Source organism: Calliphora vicina, chromosome 2 (genome assembly GCF_958450345.1).
Source record: "Calliphora vicina chromosome 2, idCalVici1.1, whole genome shotgun sequence".
Taxonomy (NCBI): Eukaryota; Metazoa; Arthropoda; class Insecta; order Diptera; family Calliphoridae; genus Calliphora; species Calliphora vicina.
The window spans coordinates 101,408,776-101,431,766 of NC_088781.1; the positions used below are offsets into that span (position 1 = coordinate 101,408,776).

General features: G+C 28.5%; 2 protein-coding genes across 5 annotated transcripts; one reads left to right on the forward strand and one right to left on the reverse strand.

The window, feature by feature from the left end:
• The first annotated feature begins 1,746 nt into the window (after positions 1–1,746).
• Positions 1,747–2,632, forward strand: RpL13 (ribosomal protein L13). The gene is made up of 3 exons (XM_065500570.1): positions 1,747–2,024; positions 2,100–2,405; positions 2,493–2,632. The coding sequence occupies exons 1-3, from the start codon at positions 1,782–1,784 to the stop codon at positions 2,577–2,579; spliced, it is 636 nt and encodes a 211-aa protein (XP_065356642.1). The 5' UTR covers positions 1,747–1,781; the 3' UTR covers positions 2,580–2,632.
• Positions 2,633–6,952: 4,320 nt separating this feature from the next.
• On the reverse strand, positions 6,953–21,355 carry LOC135951991 (uncharacterized). Of its 4 annotated transcripts, none has more exons than XM_065501760.1 (10): positions 21,015–21,355; positions 15,501–15,606; positions 15,286–15,432; positions 14,953–15,140; positions 14,358–14,726; positions 12,384–12,640; positions 12,071–12,308; positions 11,551–11,865; positions 7,414–7,545; positions 6,953–7,339 (listed from the first exon to the last, which is right to left on the reverse strand). In XM_065501760.1, the coding sequence occupies exons 1-10, from the start codon at positions 21,092–21,094 to the stop codon at positions 7,114–7,116; spliced, it is 2,058 nt and encodes a 685-aa protein (XP_065357832.1). In that variant the 5' UTR covers positions 21,095–21,355; the 3' UTR covers positions 6,953–7,113. The 4 variants fall into 4 exon arrangements, with proteins under 4 accessions (XP_065357832.1, XP_065357831.1, XP_065357834.1 ...); XM_065501759.1 differs by having other exon boundaries at positions 11,551–11,868; XM_065501762.1 differs by lacking the exon at positions 14,358–14,726 and having other exon boundaries at positions 11,551–11,868.
• Positions 21,356–22,991: the final 1,636 nt, after the last annotated feature.

Here is a 22,991-nt window from a genome sequence, read left to right on the forward strand (position 1 = left end):
AATAAAATATTTGTAATACTATCATATAAACAATTAGGGCCTCATTTTATAAAACGAAACGATAAACCCTTTTCATACAAATTGCTTACACTTCCAAACGTTTCGTTTTATAAAATGAAGCACTAAATGTTTTTTCGAAACGATTTTTTGAAATTCCGAATGATTTCAATAATATTCTAAATTTGAATAGTGTTTATACTCAGTATTGCCTTCTCTGAATACCTTAAATGGAGACTATGCACACAAAAAAATCTAGGTAATATTACCTTACACTGCAGCCACACGATCAAGTTTTTCTTGATAGTCTTTTACATATACTGTTTGTCAAAATTTATAAAAATTGAAAGCGGTGACGTAGGCAGCACGCAACTTGAAAACAATTTTAGTACAAATTGGACATAAAAATGTAATCAGCTGTTTTCTTGAATGAAAAATTGAAAACCAACTTGAATGTGAAATTGAATGCAAGTTCGTTTCAATTCTTAAAAGTGTGAGTGTATTAGTAAAAAAGTGTGAGTGTATTAAAACTTGAAAGGCAAAACTTGATCGTGTAACCCCCAAGTTAGCTGGCATACAAGGCGTATTAATCAGGTGAGAGCGTCTCGGCAACAAACACAACAAAGACAATATTTTTTATTTGTCAAGATATTGAGAATGTCAAAACAGAAAAATTAAAAAATAAATAAATTACTGGTAATTTTTTATAAATGCATCGAACGTGAATAAAAAGCTTAGTGATTACAATATAACTTTCAAACTATCCATTTAACAGCGGCAATCTGTTTGTGTAAAACTGTAGCAAGTCCAAAATACATTTAGCATTTAGCTTTGTCTGTCTGTTTAAAATACTCACAAGTCCAAAATACACAACCTAATTCGCGAAAGGAGTTCTAAGCATTAAGCTGTATATGTAAAATACTCGCAAATCCAAAATACACAACTTATTTAATTGATTTTCATAAATTTATTTGAATAATTTTTCGTTTTTTATTTTTTCAATTTAAATATTATAAATGTCAAACACAAAGAGTAAACAACTATTTGACACTTTCAAACTCAATATAAATAAACAAACAATAATCAGCTGTGCTAGTAACTTCACCTTATTGAATACACCTTGCTGGCATAGTTAAATTATTTTTATATGAAACTAAATAAACAAGTTGTATTACCTATGGCAATAGTGAATTTAATTTAAACAAAACATTTTAACTAAAAACTATGTTGATTCTACAATTGTTGTTGGGTATCTTCTTCGAATATTTTTGGTAACGTTCGGAAACATAACCATATGGTATAGTTATCGGTTACTTTCATAGTTGTGTTTTTGGTACCGTATACTCGAACAGGGTTGTATGTTGATTTCGAAAATAATCGTATAGTATTCGAAAAATGTTTTTTCGACATTGCTAAGTTGGCTGCACTTTTCCTTTTTGATTCGTTGTTGGGAAGACAAGGTTTGTAAAAAATTTGTGCTGATGATTTTTCCACAAAAAATTGAAAATTTAAAAAGTTTATGAAAAAAATTAAATACATTTTAAGTAATCAAGTGTTTCCAAATAAACTGTGCATAAGACAAAATGGATTTTTGTATGAAAAAACGAAAATTTGTGAAAACATTTCATGAGACAACCACGTGGTGTGTGTATGAAAATATTTTTAGTTTTGTGTGGTTATACTGATTAGTGAAATTAGAGGTGTTCTTGATATGTGGATTTGTATTGAAAATATATTAATCTTTTTTATTTTTGTTTATATCGATTGCAGACTAAACAACAAAAATGGGTAAGGGAAATAATATGATTCCAAATGCTCACTTCCACAAGTGGTGGCAGCGTCATGTTAAAACTTGGTTCAACCAACCCGCCCGCAAGATCCGCAGGCGTAATAACCGCATTAAGAAAGCCAAGGATGTCTTCCCTCGTCCTGCTGCTGGTCCCCTCCGTCCCGTAGTCAGATGCCCCACCATCCGTTACCACACTAAATTGCGTGCTGGTCGCGGTTTCACTTTGGAAGAATTGAAGGTAGGTCTTGAAATTATTATTAACGTACTCGGAGAACCAGTAAACATTATTGATTTCTTGTGTAACTTTTTTTAGGGTGCCGGTCTTACTGCTGGTTTTGCCAAGACTGTTGGTGTTGCTGTCGATCACAGACGCAAGAACAAATCCATCGAATCCCGTCAACGCAACATTCAACGCTTGAAGGAATACAAGAGCAAATTGATTCTATTCCCCATCAACGAGAAGAAGATCCGCAAGGGTGAATCTTCTCTCGAAGAATGCAAGTTGGCCACCCAACTTAAGGGCAAGATCATGCCTCTTAAGAAGGAACAACCCACTATTGAATTCCGTGAAATCACCAAGGACGAGAAGAAATTCAAGGCCTTCGCTACTTTGCGCAAGGTAACATATTTATTCATTATGTTTTCCTTTATTTTCAATTTATTATTGTGGGATTTTTGTTAATTTTTGTTTATTTTTCTATTTTAGGCTCGTTCTGATGCTCGTCTTGTTGGCATCCGTGCCAAGCAAGCCCGCGAAAATGCTGAAAATGTCGAAAACGACAAGAAGAAGTAAATTAGTAATGGTCTTTAATAAAACTATAGTTTTATAATAAAAAAAAAACAAAATATGTGTAAATTTTTTAAACTAAAATTGTGATTATCTTGTGCACATTAGTTTACTGCCATTGGAGTTTTAACTACTGCATTTATTACGATTTAATATTTATGTGACAAAATTAAGAGAAGTAGATGTAGAGTTTTCATAACAGTTCATTTCTAATAATGATGACAAAATCTGTTCTATAGATTGATTAGTTTCATACACATTTTATTGAACTTTAGAAAGATCGAGTGTTAAAATATAGCCAATAACAGACATATTGTTTTACATCACTCGTAAAAGAATCATAATCGAAGGGTATAATTATTGTAGTCTTTATATTTGCATGGAAACCAAATTCTCATTGCTAAATTCTTCTATTTCAATATATTTCTACTCTTATTGTTTCAGATATTTTAAGATTTCTAATTTTGAGCCATTTTAAATTCTGTTTTAAGTCGATTCGAAAGAAAACATCAACTGTAAATCTTATCAGCATATTTAGCTGAAAATTGGATCTGACTGATATTCACTGTTACTGGTTCAGGGATTTTGGGCTATGGGGTTATCTTGAAACCAGTTTCGAAAACAAATCGTTTAAATTTGTATGCTTTATAGGTACTGAGAGTTTAATTTCTTTTACATGAATGTTTGGATTATTTAGTATGGGTTTAACAGTAGGGTTTATATAGGAGATATGGCCAATTATGAACCACTCACATTCTGTGATGTAATTTATATTACAATGAAACTTATGTTTATTTAAAGCACATAAAATCTTATTTCGGGATATACTACATACATATGTGTAACCATAGACCGACTTCAAATCAATAAATAGTCTTTGAATACGTAATTTTTTTATCAAATTAACAGGCAGCTATCATTTTCTGTTGTCGAATTTTCAACCACTACTTTGTCGTTTACATCTGATAAAGCAACTGAAGTTCAGTTGCCATCCATAATCAATAATTAAATTCAATGTGCAAAAATTTATCAAACTAATTTGAAAGTCATATGGTCGTAGGAACACCGTTAAGAAAACGAGACGATTGAGAAATCGAGACGATTGGAAAATATAACGCGACGAAGTCTAACATCCATATGATCTGTGGTGCTGTAGGATCAGAGCTTCGAATTAATTAATTCAATTTGAGCTTAATTCACTAAAATCTTAATTCGGAATTCAAAAATGTCAGCCATTCATTCCATAATTCTGTAGCTTCATTCAAAGACATTTATTTAAATAGAATTCATTTAATGTTGAATAAATTCATAATTGAATTAGTTCACAACAGAATACATTCAACCTTTGAATGATTAAATTTTTGGTAATGAAAATCTAATACAAATCAAATTGAAATAAAATATCTGTAATTGATTTGAATTAAAAACTAATTTAATCATACAATAACTTTTTCCAGCTTTATTTTAATGGATTTGAATTCAAAAAATGAAAAAAAATATTCTATAGATAATGAATTCTTATATGAATGAACTAATTCAATACATATTGAATTCATTAACGGAATGGTTAAGAGATAATCTATTGGACCGATTATGGATGGCAACCGAACTGCAGTTGCGTTGTCAGTTGCCTAAATGCTATTACAGATGGCAACTGGCAGCATCATTTTCTGTTGCCAAATGGCAACCAGAAATTTGTGGTTGCCCTCCATAATCGACACATCTATATATAAAACACAAAAAATGTTTCCACCAATGTCCGTTATAGAATCTGAAACCTAGAGTTTCGTGTTTGGTTTTAACCGAAACCGCGGTTTTTCAAGGCCTAAAACCGAAACCGACAATTATTCTTCGGTTTTTACTTTTAATCTATTTTCAGTAGAAAAATTAAAAATTTATAAATGAAAAACAAACTTTTCCATCCAAAGATTCATCCAAGTATTTCCTGACAATTAAAATTCAAATGACTGGGTGAATTCCAAAATGTCTGTATGCAATGCAACCTTAAAAAGTCGAGCGATTCTTAACGCAACCGTGTAAACTTTGATAATGTTTCATATCGCAAAATGTATGAACAAGTAAAAACAGGCAGTATGCTAAGTTTTTTTTTTTTTAAATTTTAACTACGCGTTTGCTTGCTTTGTCTTGATAAAGATATGACTGCATTGCATACAGACGTTTTCGAATTCACACACTGTTTATTTTTTTAATTTAAAAAAAGAATGCAAAGTGTTTTTAACAAAGACTTAGTTATTTTCAAATATCTAATAAAAGTATGGAGTACTGGCTGTCCCGGTGGTGATCCCAATTAGAAGAAATAAATAGTACTATTAAGTCTGCCATTGTGAATTAATAATAATTCAGGATAACATGTCTCTAGTTTCAAGTTTATAGTGTTATTAGAATTAAAAAAGGAACATAAAGACCCACATTTTGTATTCCTTTTTTGGTATCATAATACAATTGAGCCCTCTATTCCTGATTATTTCTTTACTGAGAAGCATATTAACCAACTTTAATGTATATAAGCTAACTAATTTAATATATTAAAAAAGTACCATTAAAAGAAATAGTACCAATTTTCCTTTATCCTCTTGAACACCCGTCAAGTTTGAATTTTAAATTTGTTAGCTTTTCCTATATTATCAACTGATTTTGGTTCTATAACACTTGATATTTAATAAATTATCACAAAACCGACCGAAAACCATCGGTTTTCAATTTTTTAAAACAGAAACCGCGGTTTTGAACTTCTTCGGTTTTTCGGAAACTGTACTGAAACCATCCAACCGATTAGCTCCAAACCCATTTCATTGGATAAGAAATTTTCTGAAGATGGTTTTAGACACCTGAAATACTACATTTGGTCCATTCTTAAAGCCGATTTTCGAAATTTCTTACTCAAACATTTTAACTAAATTTGAAAATTTTGTATTTATGTATCTCACACGATGCGTAGATCCAGTAAGAAGGGATTTATGGAAATACGAATTTTAAGGCGCTAAAAATTGGTAAAGTCGGCATCTGTATATCACAGGAACTAATCAAGCTAGCACTAAAAGTCGAACTTAATATAAATTTATGCAAAAAATTAGTGGACAGGATGATTAAAAGCAAGACTTTTAAGTGGATAAAATGGGCGACACCCATGTTTAGTACTTGTTTGTATACCATATCCAAGATATTTAATTTAAATGGAAATGTAGTCCTTCTAAAAAAATTCAAATGGATTTTGTCACTTTTTTGAAATTTTAACGTATGTATAAGGGGTCAAAGTGATCCCTCTTTTTGGTACTTTTTTACAAAAATATATTTTATATACATTAATATGGTATAAAAATCTTTATTATAAAACTATTAAAAAAGAATTTTAGTGTAGTAGCACTTTTTTTATTTTCGTTTCAGTTTGGAACGAAAAAATAAAAATTTGGTATTTTACATGATACAACAACATAAGGTACACCCAGTAGAAAATAAATTCCCAATTATACAATTCTTGTAACGTCAAACAAATGAAAATATAAAATAATATGAAAAAAATCAAAATCAAAGTTTGACGTTATAGGGCTAAATATTGAAAACTCTCCCTAGTGATTCTACCTTCTACAATTATTGTATCATGGTATTTTATAAAACGATACTATAAGTGTGTTCGCGTACTTTCCAATAAAAATTATCCAGTAACTTTAATTTAGAATGTAAAAATACATTTACTCTCAATCTAAAAAAATATCAAAAAAAAAGTACGCGAACAACAATTTGAAAAATAAGTTGTATTTTGTTATAAATCAATTTAAAACGTTTGTTTTGTGTTATTTTATTTCTTATCTTTGCAAGTCTTGTAAATTGTGTTAATCTTCAACTTTTTTGTTTTGTTTACATTTGCAACAATATGTTTTAAACATATTTTTTATGTTGATATTTTTTACTGGACAAAAAATGTCCAGTAAAAAATATCATGTTCTCTATCTACGAACTGTCACTCCCGTAACTTCCAGTGATAATTTGTACAAATTATTACGAATTATCAAGTACGCGAACACAACTAATATAAATTTGGATAAAAAATATGCATTTAGATATTTACAAATGCCTGTATAAAACAAAAAAAAAAACTATATTTTAACTAATTCTAACGTTTTCAAATTTCATATAAATTATAATAAATAACAGCCTAAAAATAGGTTGTAAATATGCGTTTCAATAGTAGAGACACAAACCTTTAAATTACTGAATAAAAACCGATAACAAATTACAGGAATCCTTAAAATACCACAAATAAATGATCGAAATAGCTCAAAATGTCGTTACCGACATAATGCAAAATGTCGATTTCGATAAATATTTATTTAGCCCAAAAAATAATGACAAAGCAAACATTTCTATATATTTAAATATTTTATATTTTATTTAATAATAAGACGGATTTTATAAATAAGAAGCATAAAGTATTGATATTTTTGGCACAAATTCTTAATTTTTTTTAATTTTTTTGGAAAAACAAATACATATTAAATTCGTTTATATTGCAATTTGCTCTCTAATTGCATTTAATATCAAGGGATTTATTGGCGTTAGCAGAATTTTGTTGTGCATAAATACTGCCCTTGGCCAAGCTCAATTGAGGTCCCTTACACAAATCGGAATTATGGCCGTAGGATTTATAAGCACGTTCGCTAAGCATTGATGAATCGGGGCCATTGGCAAGATTTCGTTGGCCTTGACAGAAATCGGGATTTGCACCATTCCAAGTAACATAATCGGCTCTATAAAACAAAATGTATATGTATGAATTTAAATATAAAGTTAGAATTAAATATGCAAATGTAAATATACTTACAACAATAAACCTTCATTAGGTCCTTTTGCTAAACTGTCATTGGGACCATTTGTTTGTATGCGACCCATTAAAGATTTAAAATCCTTACATAGCTTGTCTGTAGTTGCATCGGTGTGGTCTCGATGGGAGTGCCTAGTTTTGATGTAATTATCGTATACAATGAAAATATTTAGTAAAGTTATTATAAAATTAAGAGTTTCTTTTATAATATTGTATATACAATTCATGATGTTATTTAGTAAAATTAGTATATAAATCGTAAACATTTGCAGTAGTGGTTTGAATATGTTAACGTCATTGGGAGCGAAGGTTAGAAAGAATTAATTCTTAATTCAATTTTCGAAATCAATTTAAATATATTCTCTTAACAATTCCATTAAATCATTCAGTACGAATTAAATCGTTGTTTTAATTCCTTAGTATTCCAAACGCATTGACTTAATTCCATTAAGAATTCATTCTTTATATAATTAATTCCTTAATAAATCATTAAAGTTTTCTTGAATTATGATTAATTTTGTAATTATTCATTCAATTATTCATTTTGTAAATTATTAAAAACAAAAACAAATTGAATAAAGATAAAATGTTAATTCAATTTGATTAGATTTGATTTAACAAAAAGTTGAATTAATAACAAAATGAATTCTGTTATAAATTAATTCAACAGTGAACGAATAATAATTAATCGAAAGCTCTTGGCTTGGAAAACGTTGACCATGAAAATGCAGAACTGTTGTACGGTGGCTGCAATCTAAATATTACAATTGACACCAGACTTGTTTAAAGACTGTCAAGTCCTGCGTCCATCGAATGAATGGAACCGACTCAGAACTAAAATTAATTCATAATATTTATTTACCAGGGAAAAATGTTTAAATCAATAAAAATAATTAGAATAACTTTTCGGAAAATAATAATGATACTATTGTAAATATTTGTTTAAATGTTTAAAATATAAATGTGGAGTTTCCACTAAAAATCGTAATAAAGTCAACATTTTGAGGGCTAATAGGGAAAACTCCATTACTAAATTTAAAACTATTTCTATAGAGAAATATTATACATAAGTTTTTTGAAACGTTTTTTTTTAGAAAAGAAAGAATAATAGCCGTTTATTGGTACAAAAAAAAAACGCAAATTAAAAATGTTTTTATTTTTCAAATCAATTTTATTTTTTAATTTTACTGATATATCTAACTCTCAGAGCATAGAAAAATACACATAGAGTGGAAATTAGAAAAAATTACTCAGAATAATCACACTTACTAGTGTTGTTATACAGTGTATAACAACACTTCAACTTTGTGAGAAGGGTATATATAATTTGGTCATTCCGTTTGTAATTTCCACAATAATAGCGGATTGATTAAGCCATGTCCGTCTGTCTGTTGAAAATAATTTTCTAAAGACCCAGATTTTTTTTCACCAAAAAATAAAAAATAAAACAAATTTTTTAAAATTTAAAAAAAAACAAGTAAGAGTGCTATATTCGGCTGTGCCGAATCTTATATACCCTTCACCAAATAAATTATACTTCAAAATTTTAAATATTTTTCGGTAAACAAAATTTATTTTTTTTAGTTTTTTTTTTAATTTTTTGGAAAAAAAATTTTTCGATTGTTTTTTAAATTTAAAATTTTTTTTTTAAATTTTAAAAATTCTTTTTTGTTTTTTAGATTTTTTTTTTTTGAAAAAAAAATTCGGGTTAAAATTTTTTTTCCCGATTTTGACCCATTGTAGGTCCAAGTTACTATGGTCTTATATACGTCGTTGCAAATGTCTTTGAAATATCTATCATTAGATATCCATATTGTCTATATTAATGTCTTAGTAATCCAGATATACAGTGGTGGCCACCAATTTAAGACAAATACTTGAATTTTTTTCATCAACTGAATTTTAAGTGCGATAGAGCCAAAATAAAAGGACCTCTAAAGGTATGTAATTTATTATTAATGTTTCTAGTTTCTGAAAAATTTTTGAAAAAATCGGTAAAACATATATGGACAAAGATATGTGGACATACCTTGACCCACCTCAGCGAACATCCGCTGTTAATAACATGATATTGCCGAAACTAATGGATCTAAAAATACGAAATTTGGTCCGAATATTTTATAATATTAAAATTATAATGATATAAATGTGAGAAAATATGTTTATTTAAAAAAAATTTTTTTTGGTCAAGTTGAAGAAAAATGTTATGTGTTCATGGTGAATATGTATGTATGAATAAAACACACTTGCGTGTTAAAACAGTCCTCATGCATACATATTTGTGGAAATATTTGAAAAAATAATTGACAATTACATGGAATTTAGCAAACAATTTTTGTCTTAAATTCCTGGCCACCACTGTAGGTAAAAAATAGGTCAAAAATCGAGGTTGTCTTGGTTTTTTCCTCATATCTCAGCCATTTGTTTACCGATTTTGCTGATTTTAAATAGCAAAATTCTCGAAAGCATGTCTGACAGAATTATTGAAGATTTGGATCCCGAAGATATCTGGGGTCTTCAGAAAACTGATTTCAACAGACAGACAGACAGACAGACAGACAGACGGACATGGCTTAATCGACTCCGCTATCTATAAGGATCCAGAATATATACTTTATAGGGTCGGAAATGAAAAATGTAGAAATTACAAACGGAATGACAAACTTATATATACCCTTCTCACGAAGCTGAAGGGTATAATAAAATAACAATTCGAAAAAAATTGTTTCCCAAAAAAATAAATTTTGTTTACCTAAAAATATTTAAATATACATATATAATTGGGGGATTCAAACGGTCTCCTATTAGGTCGTATTGTCATGTCATAAAATATTTTTTTAGTTTAAATAAATTTTTGTGGGGTTTCAAACAAAAAAGTTATAAACTAATAAGACTTTTCTAACTATGTTTATTGGTTTGTCATAAAATAACACTTTTTTTGTTTGCAGCACAACAAGAATTTGTTTAAACTAAAAAAATATTTTACGACATTATGACAATACGACCTAATAGCAGACCGTGTGAATCCCCCAAATATTTAAATATGTATATGATTCGGCGAATATAGACTTCTTACTTGTTTTTGTTTTCAAATAGTTTTTTTACTAATACATTCTCACAACTTAGGTTTTTGTCAACTGAGTTAGGTATTTGACAGGAGAGTTTCCAATCTATGTGTATTTATTTATGATTGTAACTTTCTCAATTTCAATTGTAAATGCTCAATGTCATATGGAATTTTTTCAATTTCGATGAAAAATTGTGTAATAACCGTAAAAATATATCAATCTACTATAAAAACTACACAAATTTTAATGTTACTGGTAGGGATCCGAAAAAAAAACGGATAACGATTATAATGGTAGAAGAACAGAGACCCTATTTATGTTTACGATTCATGTACAACACAATATATTAAATACGGTCCATAAAAATAATTTATAATGATCTAAATGAGTCAATGAAGTGAAAAAAGCATGCAAATATATATTGGTATTCAAAAACGATAAAAAAATATTCCAAAAATACAATATTACGTTTAAGATCTTAAATGATATATAACTTTAACTATATTTTTAACTGTGTGGTATATAAATTTTAGTTCAAGGGGGAACCTGAAATGTAAAATTTTGTACTTCCTAAGAAACTAAATAGACAATAATAATGTCTACTTAGTTGCAACCAGAAAAATTATCCATCCTTATGCAGTTCTACTGAGACCATTCTAAAGTTTAATATTGTTTAATACATACTTCTAAACTACATTGAACTGACTAAAATTGATATTAAATATAGAGGGCTTATATTCATAAGATATCAAATATAACTTATTGATTATAAAGCCCTCGTTATACATATATATTTCATAAAATATTTATATTCTAAAAAAATTATCCAATTTATAAATGTACTTTTAAAAGACGTTTCTTATTTATTTCCAATACAAATTTCATAAATTTGAGAAATGTAATACACGTTATATTAAACCTACGCTTTAAAAAAAGTTATATTTAAAAATAGGTGCATTTGAAATACATTTATCAAAAAAAAAAATACATACAAAATTACAAAAACAAAGATAATATAATTTGAAATATTGTTTGTTTAACAAAATACTGAAAAATTCAAATAGCATACTTTAACGAATCAGATTTATCTCGAGAATGAGGGGATAATTTATCCCAAATTACAGTTGTTACAGGGTAAGTTCCACGTATAAAATCATTAGCGCTTATTTTATTATTCGACCGATAACGATCTAAAATACTTTTTGTGGACATGGTAACCGCTGACAGTTTTAAAGTTGAGCGTATAGATGGCGTTATTGTATCATAATTATTCGTGTGATAATTCGTTGTATCCATTTTATCTTCAAAAATTTCCGGGATTTCGTTGATTGTAATTTCTTTGCGTAAAGTGGCTTCAGTTGTTTTTAATATTGAGGTTATAGGTCTGCTTTTGTTTCAGAAAATTTATATTGTAAAAACAAAGCAATACAAGTATAATGAATTAAAGGTAAAAGCAAAATAAATAAGATTTCCAAAAACTAAAAAATAAAAAAAAAACTCAGCATCATGGAGAAATGTTATGTGATGATCAGTTATGTATATAGGTAGATATTACAGTATATGGCAATTAAAATAAATTCAACTCTTACCTGGTTACATGACCAGTCATATTGCCAATACCATCTAGTTCTTCATGATGTTTGCATTCTAATGTTGTTGATAATGTTTGCTTAGACTGTTGTGTCTTTTGTTTTTGCTGATCTTCCTCATCTTTTACTATTTGCAAAATTTGCATGGCACGATCTTCAGCGTAGTTTACCGACTCCAAAGCCATGATCAATATATGATCAACTATTTGGGGATATTTCTCCTTGAGATGGCGTTTAACTGAAGGTAAGTTTGACAATATAAAAATGTTGCTTAAACGGAAATTTTGTATTATTTATCCATTCATATACTTACTGGCCTCTTTTTCTTCTTCTGTATACTCCTTGGGACGTAATGGTATAATTTTAATCTCATCCTCTGTAACCTGCTTGGCATATTCAGCCAAATCGTATTGTGGCCGATTGATGAGTTTTGGTGGCGGAGCAAAATCTTTCTTTATATAACCTAATGAGATCAATTTCTCGGAAGCCTTTTGTACATTATTATCAGCATTGGCTAAAACATCCAGCAATAAAGTTTCATCGGCTTTTGGGAATATGGTTTTCATATATCTAAACACAGATTGGAAATAAGAGTCAAGTAGATTTTTAAAATAATATTTCAGTTAAATTGTATAACTCAAAATACTGTAATAACAAAATATGGAATTTGAGTAGTAACAGAAAAATTGCGCTACTAAAAAACAAACAAAATGAAACGGAAAAATACATTACAGATTATAGGATCCTAGATCCTCAAATCAATCCAAAATTATAAAAATGGAGAATTTAATTTAAATTTAAATCAAAACAAAATTATAAAAAATGGAGAATTTAATTTCAAAAGGGAAAGAAATTGTAAATAAATAACTTTTGTAACAAATATATTGAGTAGGACATTGGCTTAGATCAAAGTTTCGTATTAATTAAGTCAATTTAAGCTTTAATTCCTAATTCATAATTCAGAATTAAAAAATACAAAAACAAAAAAAATGTTTAGCTTCATTCAAAAACTTTTATTTGAATAAAATTAATTCATAATGGAATTAATTCATAATGGAATTAATTCATAATAAAATTGATTAATTCATAAAACAATTTTGATATATTGTGGTTCCAGTAGTACAAATATTGTCCAAATTTAAAATTCTATGGAGAGGTTTTTTTTAAAAAATGTAAATAAAATTGTGATTTTTTTTTAGACATTTCTCCACATAATTAATGATAACTCAAAAATTTACTTAACCTTTTATCCGTTTATATATTCCGTTTTAATAATAACAGTTATAATAACAAATTGTATCAAAAAATATAATTTTTACGTGAAAATATAAATTTTTGTATTCCCGTATAATTCTTGATAATTTTTTTTGTTTTAAAAAAAAATCATGAAAAATCGAAAACGGTAGAAATTGTTCAGATTTATTGCTTTATAGCAAAGCCACATGTAATAGGAATAAAATGAGATATCGATCATAAAAATCGATGGATTATTTACGAATTTATTCACAATTAAGCGAATTCGCTCATTTTCACAATAATTTAGTTTTTTGTTTGGTATACATAAAATTGAGTAGTTAATGTTCTTCTCACGAATGATTGAATTTTGAAAACATTTTCTCCATGAACAAATTTTCACATATACATATATGCGTTTCAATCGGTTAAGTAGTTTCGGAGTTATAATAACAAATTGAAGCAAAAAATATATTTTTTATTTGAAAATAGCAAAATTGTTTGTTTTAAAAAAATCATGAAACATTGAAAACGGTAGAAATTTTTCAGATTTATTGCTTTATCGCAAAGCAACAAAATGAGATATCGATCATAAAGGTCGATTGATTCTTTACGAATTTATTCACAATTAAGTGAATTCGCTCATTTTCACAAAATGTACTTGAGTGGAAATTTCCACTCTTCAGATTTTATTAATTTTTGTATAGAAGTCGAGGGAAATAGGCCTATGAATAAATTCGTAATGAATTATTTATTTAATTGGATAAGAGATTACATTAAATATGATTTTGAAATCGTTAAGATCAACTCTAAGCAATCGGGATCGGGAATATAAATTCTTAATAAAAAATAAAACAGAAAATAAAGAAAAATCTAATCAAATAAAAAATATCGATTGTAACATGTAGAAACCTCGTAACTGATATTTTGTCCAACATGAGATAACGAAGACAAACGATTCTTCATCTCATGTTGAAAGAAATTTCTCTAGTTACTGGGAGCCTAACATGTAACCATCGACATGTGATTTCTCATGTAAATGATTATGGCAAACCTCAGTTTCATTTTTGGTGACGAATGCGGTTTAGGTGAGCTGCGCATTTGATCACCAAAACGTGGCGAGGGCTGATATGGCGGTACGGCCATATGACCCATAATACCGTGACCACCGCTATTTATACTAATGACACTACCAAGACGCCCAGATGGTACCGGACTGGCTGTACGCGAATAGCACGTGTATTCGAGGCCACGTAAGTGGGCACCAGTATCAAAACGACGTGCTGGTGGTGTCATATGAATGGCCGAGTTGCTATGGAACAAATGTCGTTGAGCTGGTGGTGTGACGTAAGGTCCTGGCATGGTGACCGGATGTTTTTCAACTTGTAAAGCACTGATGACAACTGCTTCGCGATTATAATACCTAAGGCAGGTGTTAGTTTAAAGAGTTTTCATCCAAAAATTACGAATACAATTGTGAAGGCATGAGAAAAGCGTGCAAATGAAAGGGGTAATTGGAGTTAGTAAATAGTTGTAAAGGCTTTTAAATTACTAATGGATTGATAATAATAAAAAGCTTCTTAATGTCTAATATTTTTGCATTAGCATTAGCTACTGTAGCGAAAATTTAGTACTAAAATATAACTTACTTCTTCAAAAGTAGTCGTATGTGATTTTCACTTGCAGTTGGAAACATATTTTGTATTTTATTTACCACCGCATCTGTATCAATTTGATTTGTAAACGAAGTTTCCTGTATTGTTGAACGCCTGGACATATTGACTGTGCGTGGAGCTTGAGCATATTGAGATTTAGGTGCGGGTATTGGAGACATATCCTAAGAATGATAAGAATATTCGTTACTTACAACTATCAATCATCCAATATTTTTATAAATCGTATAACATTAGATACTAAGATTTCTTTTACCATTTGCACATTCAAAATTCTAATAAAAATTAGTTTAGCTTAAAATAACCTACATTGATCAATTGTGTTCTGGAAGATGTCAAAAGTGGACTGGTAGACATGTGATGAAGACTAGAATTTGGTGTTTGGAAGGCCCGTATTGCTGGCATATTATTAGTTGGATAGACATGATATGGCGAACCGCCTGGGCCATGAAAAGACTGCAATTAAAAATGTATTCAAAATTCAATGATATTCCAAATCCAAGGAAATAAAAATAAGTACTTACATGCATGGCTATAGATTCATTTGAGCATCTTTCATTTTGCAAAGGACGATAACGTGAACGTGGATCCTCGAGTTGCATCGCCTTGGTAATGTAGTTTATGTAGTAGCTGAAATATAATTTAGAAAAAAACCATTCGTTATTGTTAACATGTAGGTAGATCTATTCAAGGCGATTTCATTATAATGACTTCGCCTGATGTCATCACTGAAAACCTATAAATAAAAATTTACAAACAGACCAATTATGAAAAAAAATTCCCTGGAAGTTTTTTCCCTTTTCCCATTTTTCCTATTCAAATTCAATGTTAACAAGTAAGAGAGCTATATTCGGCTGTGCCGAATCTTATATACCCTTCACCAAATTATACTTCAAAATACAAATTTTAAATATTTTTAGGTAAACAAAATTTATTTTTCCAAAGTTGTTTTTTAATATTTTGGAAAAAATTTTTTTTCCGAATTTTATTTTAAAATTTTAATAAAACTGTTTTTGTTTTTTAATTTTTTTTTTGTGAAAAAAAAAATTCGGGTTAAAAAATATTTTTTCCGATTTTGACCCATTGTAGGTCCAACTTATATACGTCGTTGCAAAGGTCTTTGAAATATCTATCATTAGACATCCATATTGTCTATATTAATGACTTAGTATTCCAGATATAGGTCAAAAATCGAGGTTGTCCTGGTTTTTTCCTTATATCTCAGCCATTTGTACACCGATTTCTCGATTTTAAATAGCAACAGAGCCGGACGAATTCCGGAGATATTGATGTATGAATCGTGTATGTATGTTATTTGGGCGCTTCGGAAAGTTGATTTCAACAGACAGACTCCGCTATATATAAGGATCCAGAATATATATGCTTTATAGGGTCGGAAAATTATATTGTGGAAATTACAAACGGAATGACAAACTTATATATACCCTTCTCACGAAGATGAAGGGTATAAAAAGGACGTTATTAAAGATATTACGTTTTTACCTTTTAAAATCGGTGGTTTATTTTCTTTAAATAACCCTAATTCTTTTAATTGCTAGTAAAAGCGATCAGTTGTTTAAAAATTGTAATAACTCTTTATTTATTTAAATTTACTCTTTTCTTTTGTAACATTCACTTGTAACAACAGTTACTGCATATTTTTAGGCGCATAATTTTATATATCCCCAACACAGTGTATAAAATAAAATGTCAGTTAGTTCCAGCGTTGCCGCTTTGGTCCAATTGGACCAAAATTGGTAGTTTGAAGTTAACAAATTGACTTTTGGTAGTTTGGTTGGTTTGTTCCGATATTTGTCGTATTTTGGTAGGCTACGATATTTCTGAATACATAAGTATTTTTAAGAACAAAATAATTAAAATAACGAAAAAACTACTTATGTTAAGCCAAAATAATAAAACTACATATTTGCAAAATATGAAGATAGCATTTTCTTAAATATTTAGTTTAGTCAGGTAAATGTGTATTTATTTAGTAGTGTTAAGTTCAAAAAATGCCAAAGGGCTCTCAAAACTTTTATTTTCTAATAATATGTGTTAAACTCTGCTTCAATATGTTTCATCTGACACTTTAAATGTCCAATTATGGAAATTAGGACACGTAATTTATTTCTATATGAAACTTATTTGTGTTGTGAAAGCTATGATCAATTATGAATTGAATTTTTTGGTGTAATTTAGTTGTAAAAATGTTATTTAATATCTATATAAATCAAGCATTTATGACGGATAATGTCTTATTTCTGGAGGACATTTATATGGGGGCTATGTGAAATACATGGACAACCAGACAGACGTACGGAAGGACATCGTTAAATCGACTCAAAAATTAAATCTCGAAAAATGAACGATTTTAACATATTTATGATTGTAGTGTTATTTACTTCCTTCTTCTGGGTAATTTTATAGCAGCAATAATATAATTATATAGTTAACTATTTTGAAACGAATCCATATAGCATTTCTCAAATATTTTAAATTTGGTAGGTTTTGGTAGTTTTTAATTAGAAATTTGGTAGGAAAAATATTTTATGAGTGGCAACGCTGGTTAGTTCTCATAATATTTTGTTGCATTTGCTTAATTCTGTTATTTTCCTGTTTTTTTAACAGACGTTTTTAAATCAGCAAATATTAGTTAACATAAGAACAGATTTAAGAATGAAAATAATACATAATGTATTCTTCTTAACATAATTGTTATTTTGCTTAACATAGACAAAACGTGATCACAGTCACTGTTTAAAAGAACAGTGATTTATAAATCACGTTCACTGAGAACGACGTTCTTCAAAAATCACGGGATCGCTCATCTCTAGTATTTACTAATGATTTGTATTTCATATACATACACAGAAAAAAGAAATTCATAATTAGAATGAATTTTGTAATAAATATTATTAATCGAACATGACTTTTTTTCCCAAACTTTTTCATTCAGAATAATAATATGTTCATAAATATTATAAAATTGTTCATGACGGAAATTTTAGCTTTTTTTGCATAAATTTAATAATATTTTATAATAAATTGCATTATAATTGCATTATCTAATGAATTAATTCATGACTATTTGCATAATAGCCATATATTGGCCAATATTTTAAGATGAATCAACAATATCTGAAAATTAAAAAATTTCAAATATTTTCCAACAATATAAAAATTTAAATGAGAATTGATATTATATTTTTCAAGCCTTCTACACCATTTCCAATTGTATTTCAGAAGTTTCTAATTGTATTTCAGAAATTTCCAATTGAATTTCAGAAATTTCTAATTATATTTCAGAAAATTCCAATTCAATTTCAGAAATTTCCATTTATATTTCAGAAATTTCCAATTATATTTCAGAAATTTCTAATTATATTTCAGAATTTTCTAATTATATTTCAGATTATTCCAATTATATTTCAGAACTTTCTAATTGTATATCAGAATTTTCTAATTGTATTTCAGAATTTTCCAATTGTATTTCAGAAATTTCCATTTGTATTTCAGAATTTTTAATTTATATTTAAAATGTTTCTAATTGTATTTCAGAATTTTCCAATTGTATTTCAGAATTTTCTATTTGTATTTCAGAAATATCCATTGGTATTGCTATTAGAATTTTCTGAAATACAAATGGATATTTCTGAAATACAATTGAAAAATTCTGAAATACAATTGGAAACTTTTTAAGTATAAAATAAAAATTCTGAAATACAAATAGAAATTTCTGAAATACAATTGGAAAATTCTGAAATACAATTGGAAATTTCTGAAATACAATTAGAAATTTCTGAAATATAAATGGAAAATTCTGAAATATAATTAGAAAATTCTGAAATATAATTAGAAATTTCTGAAATATAATTGGAAATTTCTGAAATATAAATGGAAATTTCTGAAATTGAATTGGAATTTTCTGAAATATAATTAGAAATTTCTGAAATTCAATTGGAAATTTCTGAAATACAATTAGAAACTTCTGAAATACAATTGGAAATGGTGTAGATTTAATTTGAAAACATAAAATATGAAAAATTCTTAATATTTAGGAAATTATTTATAATTGTTATGAATTGAAATCAACGAAATCAAATCATAATATTTATGTTGAAACTTTTTTCTGTGTATGTAGAATTAAAACACAAAAATTTCATTAATACCCTTCACCTTCGTGAGAAGGGTATATATAAGTTTGTCATTCCGTTTGTAATTTCTACATTTTTCATTTCCGACCCTATAAAGTATATATATTCTGGATCCTTATAGATAGCGGAGTCGATTAAGCCATGTCCGTCTGTTGAAATCAGTTTTCTGAAGACCCCAGATATCTTCGGGATCCAAATCTTCAATAATTCTGTCAGACATGCTTTCGAGAATTTTGCTATTTAAAATCAGCAAAATCGGTCCACAAATGGCTGAGATATGAGGAAAAACCAAGACAACCTCGATTTTTGACCTATATCTGGATTACTAAGACATTAATATAGACAATATGGATATCTAATGATAGATATTTCAAAGACATTTGCAACGACGTATATAAGACCATAGTAAGTTGGACCTACAATGGGTCAAAATCGGAAAAAAAAATTTTAAAAAAAAAAAATTTAAAAAACAAAAAAAAAATTTTTAAATTTAAAAAAAAAATTTAAATTTAAAAAAAAAAAATTTAAAATAACAATCGAAAAATTTTTTTTCCAAAAAATGAAAAAAACAACTAAAAAAAATTAAATTTTGTTTACCTAAAAATATTTAAAATTTTGAAGTATAATTTGGTGAAGGGTATATAAGATTCGGCACAGCAGAATATAGCACTCTTACTTGTTCCTATTCAAATTCTATGTTAAAAATAAGAATATATTAAAAACTTAAAATATCCGAGTTTTACCAGGAATTTTTTTCTTTACAAACAATCTCCTGAAAATTTCGAATCGAATAAAAAAAATCAGCCAAATAGCTCCAGCCGTTCTCACGTGATGTCATTATATACATGGACCATTTCATTTTTATATATATAGATGTAATACTCTTTAGAATAAATAATCCCTTAATATATTGTTAACACTCAAAGATTCACTTAATCACATTAACTCTGAATTATTTTTAAAGTTTTGCAATTTTATTTCAAAAGCATTTGTTTTTCAATTTTATTAATTTCAGCTCCATAATACTTTGTTTCAAGATAACTATTTTAGGATATCCATAAAGGACTATTTTATAACTTAATATCTGGTTAATTCTATTAACAATTGAAAAATTGATTAAAAATATAAAGTGAAGATAATACAAAGATGCACAAATAATAATTATCTGTTTTCGGTTTTTTATTAACATTAAAATGTTTAAAAATTCAGTTTATACTTTAGCAAGTTTCCATTTAATTAAGCAAACAACAATTATATGCATACATATTAATACATATATTTTTTTTTTTTAAAATAAGGAAGTATGATTTCATTAAATGTTTTTAACAACTTCAACATTTGACATATAAATTTAGGAAATGTACCACCAGCGTTTTTCAAGTACGTACTTGTTTGTGTGTACTACCATATCCCTCTCCAATGTCATTTGTCCTTGTTTGTTTTGAAATTTATCTGTACATATTTTTAAATTAACATACTGAAATCCTACAAATATATATACATGTACCATTAACAAGTAAGGACACACAAACATATATTAAAACTCTGCAACAAGAGAAGATACAAAAACAAAATCCACTTGAAGCCTTAAAGTATCAAGGAGACAAGTACTTGTCGTACGTACGTACATTTTTTGCAACGACCTAATTTTTAGGGTTAAATCACGTAATGTAACGTCACATTATCCATATTTAAGCAGCTGCCTTAAAGTATGCAATTGTTACAATTATATTAAATTCAAAACAATTCAACAATTTAATACGGTACATGAAATCATTTATTACACGCACACACACACACTCATACAGCTTACATTTGTACCTTAATGTTCGCCATCTTGAAAACCTGTATACAAAAAATAAAAACCATTTAATGTCCACTCACCAATTTCCGGTCGTCTGGTCATATTTGCAATCCCATCCGGGAGGTAATTTTTGATATTGCCTGCCACCGGAATCGGCCATTATGGAATTGTACAATTATACACAAAAAACACACACTCGCACTAATTAAATGTTTAATTTGTATAAAAATGTTCTTAATATTTGAGGAGTTAAATTGTGGTTTATTTGTTTTTTCTAGTTTGGATTTGCTTAAATTTACTGTTGTTTCCTTTGGACAACAACCACCTTTACCACCACCAACCCCTCCAATGTTTCTCAGTACTAAATAACAAAACGTACAATTATAACCGCCTTCCGCCGCAAGTTGTTCAACGTCATAAGCTTCACGAAGCACTGATTTCAATTGCTAATAATTATTTTCAATCCACTCTTTAAGCTTTTTTCGTTTGTTTTTTTGTATTTGTTCTTGTTGTTGTTTGAGTCATGCAGTTTTATATCTCTTAAGTCTCTTAGAGTTTTGGCTAACAACGAATTTGCGTATAAAAACAAAACAACAAAAAAATAATAATGTAATGTTTTGGGGTTGTTGTCGAAGGTGTATTGTAAACAAACTTCCTTTAACCACCATCCTTACACTCGTCTTTTGTTTGATGGTTGTAAGTTTTTGCGTCTCTAGTGGAATTTTGAAACAAAAAGGAAAAAACATAACGGCACATGGTAAAGTTACATGCGCAGTAGTTTATTATGTCGGTATTAACCGATTGTGGTACATTAGATTTTGAAAAAAAGTATAAACAAATAATGAAATGGCAGCAAAACCTTAACAGGAATTTTAAAGCTAGTCATGGTTGGTAACTAGTCACTTGCACATTAAGCGGGAAAGATCGGAGATTCCAAAAGTCGCATCTAAAAATTAATGTCAGATATAAAAATTACAAATCTTTCTCCGACAACTCTCCAATAGATTACTTCTGGTGGGTAAAACTTTCTAAAGTGCAGTTCAAAATAAACGTTTAAAATGACTATACTTACTTACATAAGATGTCAGTATACTTAAGCAAAAATAAAATAAACAGTATGAGAATTATATCAACACAATTTGTATAAAACTAGTTTGTACAAATTACTCACAAAACGTTTAAAATGACTACACTCTAGATTACTTAGAAACACTTAAGTGACAATTCACTTCACGCTAGATTACATGGGTTGTACAAAGAGCACATACGTGTGCAATTAACTAAAATATATTAATTGGAGTTAGCCAAGTGATCAAAAATTAGTGATTTTACTGTCTATAAGCGATTCTGATTACTTGCTTAACTCATGGGATGATTTTTTGAGTAATTCTTTTCTAGTTTCCGCTCTATGTAGGTTAGGTTACGTGGGTTGCTCGCAATTTATCGAGTTCACTCGGAGGCCTTGTGGTCCATTGTGATACCCTTAGAAATACTATTCCCTTATGCTGAAAATTCGTACATAAAGTGAGAATAGTTTCCCTCCCTAATTTCGTTGACTATGTGATTCCTGTGGTCCCCGTGGGAACCAACCGGTACTTCTAATAAACCTGATCACATTTACTAGCGACACATCTCTGAGACAGTCCAGATCATGGAAAAGAGCTCTACCAAGATGTAGTAGTATATGCTCTTGTAAGGCTGGTCATTCACATAGAAGGTGCTGTACCGATTCCTCCTCCGCTCTATGAAAATATATTTAAAACATAAAAATTAACATTCATATTAAGTTTTATAAATAAACATTAAATAAAACAAGTAAGAAAGTATAGTCGGTCAAGCCCGACTATATGATACCATACACCAATCTAAGTATGAACCAATCGCCATAAATTTAGGTGGCATGACTTCTGCATACATGAAACCTATTTGTGTTGAATTTTATTTTAATACCAACATTTTTAAGAAATCTATACTCATTAAAATGATTTTCGGAAGTGGGCATTATATGGAAACTATGACTAATTATGGACCGATCGTTATAAAATTTAGTGACATTA

Bases quoted from the DNA above. Each gene is read 5' to 3' on its own strand.
- RpL13 (XM_065500570.1), top strand. From the start codon at position 1,782: ATGGGTAAGGGAAATAATATGATTCCAAATGCTCACTTCCACAAGTGG. The intron at 2,025-2,099 runs GTAGGTCTTGAA...AACTTTTTTTAG, and splicing joins TCACTTTGGAAGAATTGAAG to GGTGCCGGTCTTACTGCTGG. The intron at 2,406-2,492 runs GTAACATATTTA...TTTCTATTTTAG, and splicing joins CCTTCGCTACTTTGCGCAAG to GCTCGTTCTGATGCTCGTCT.
- LOC135951991 (XM_065501759.1), bottom strand. From the start codon at position 21,094: ATGGCCGATTCCGGTGGCAGGCAATATCAAAAATTACCTCCCGGATGG. The intron at 15,607-21,014 runs GTGAGTGGACAT...ATTATATTTCAG, and splicing joins GACCAGACGACCGGAAATTG to CTACTACATAAACTACATTA. The intron at 12,641-14,357 runs GTTTGCCATAAT...ATCTGTGTTTAG, and splicing joins TCACCAAAAATGAAACTGAG to ATATATGAAAACCATATTCC.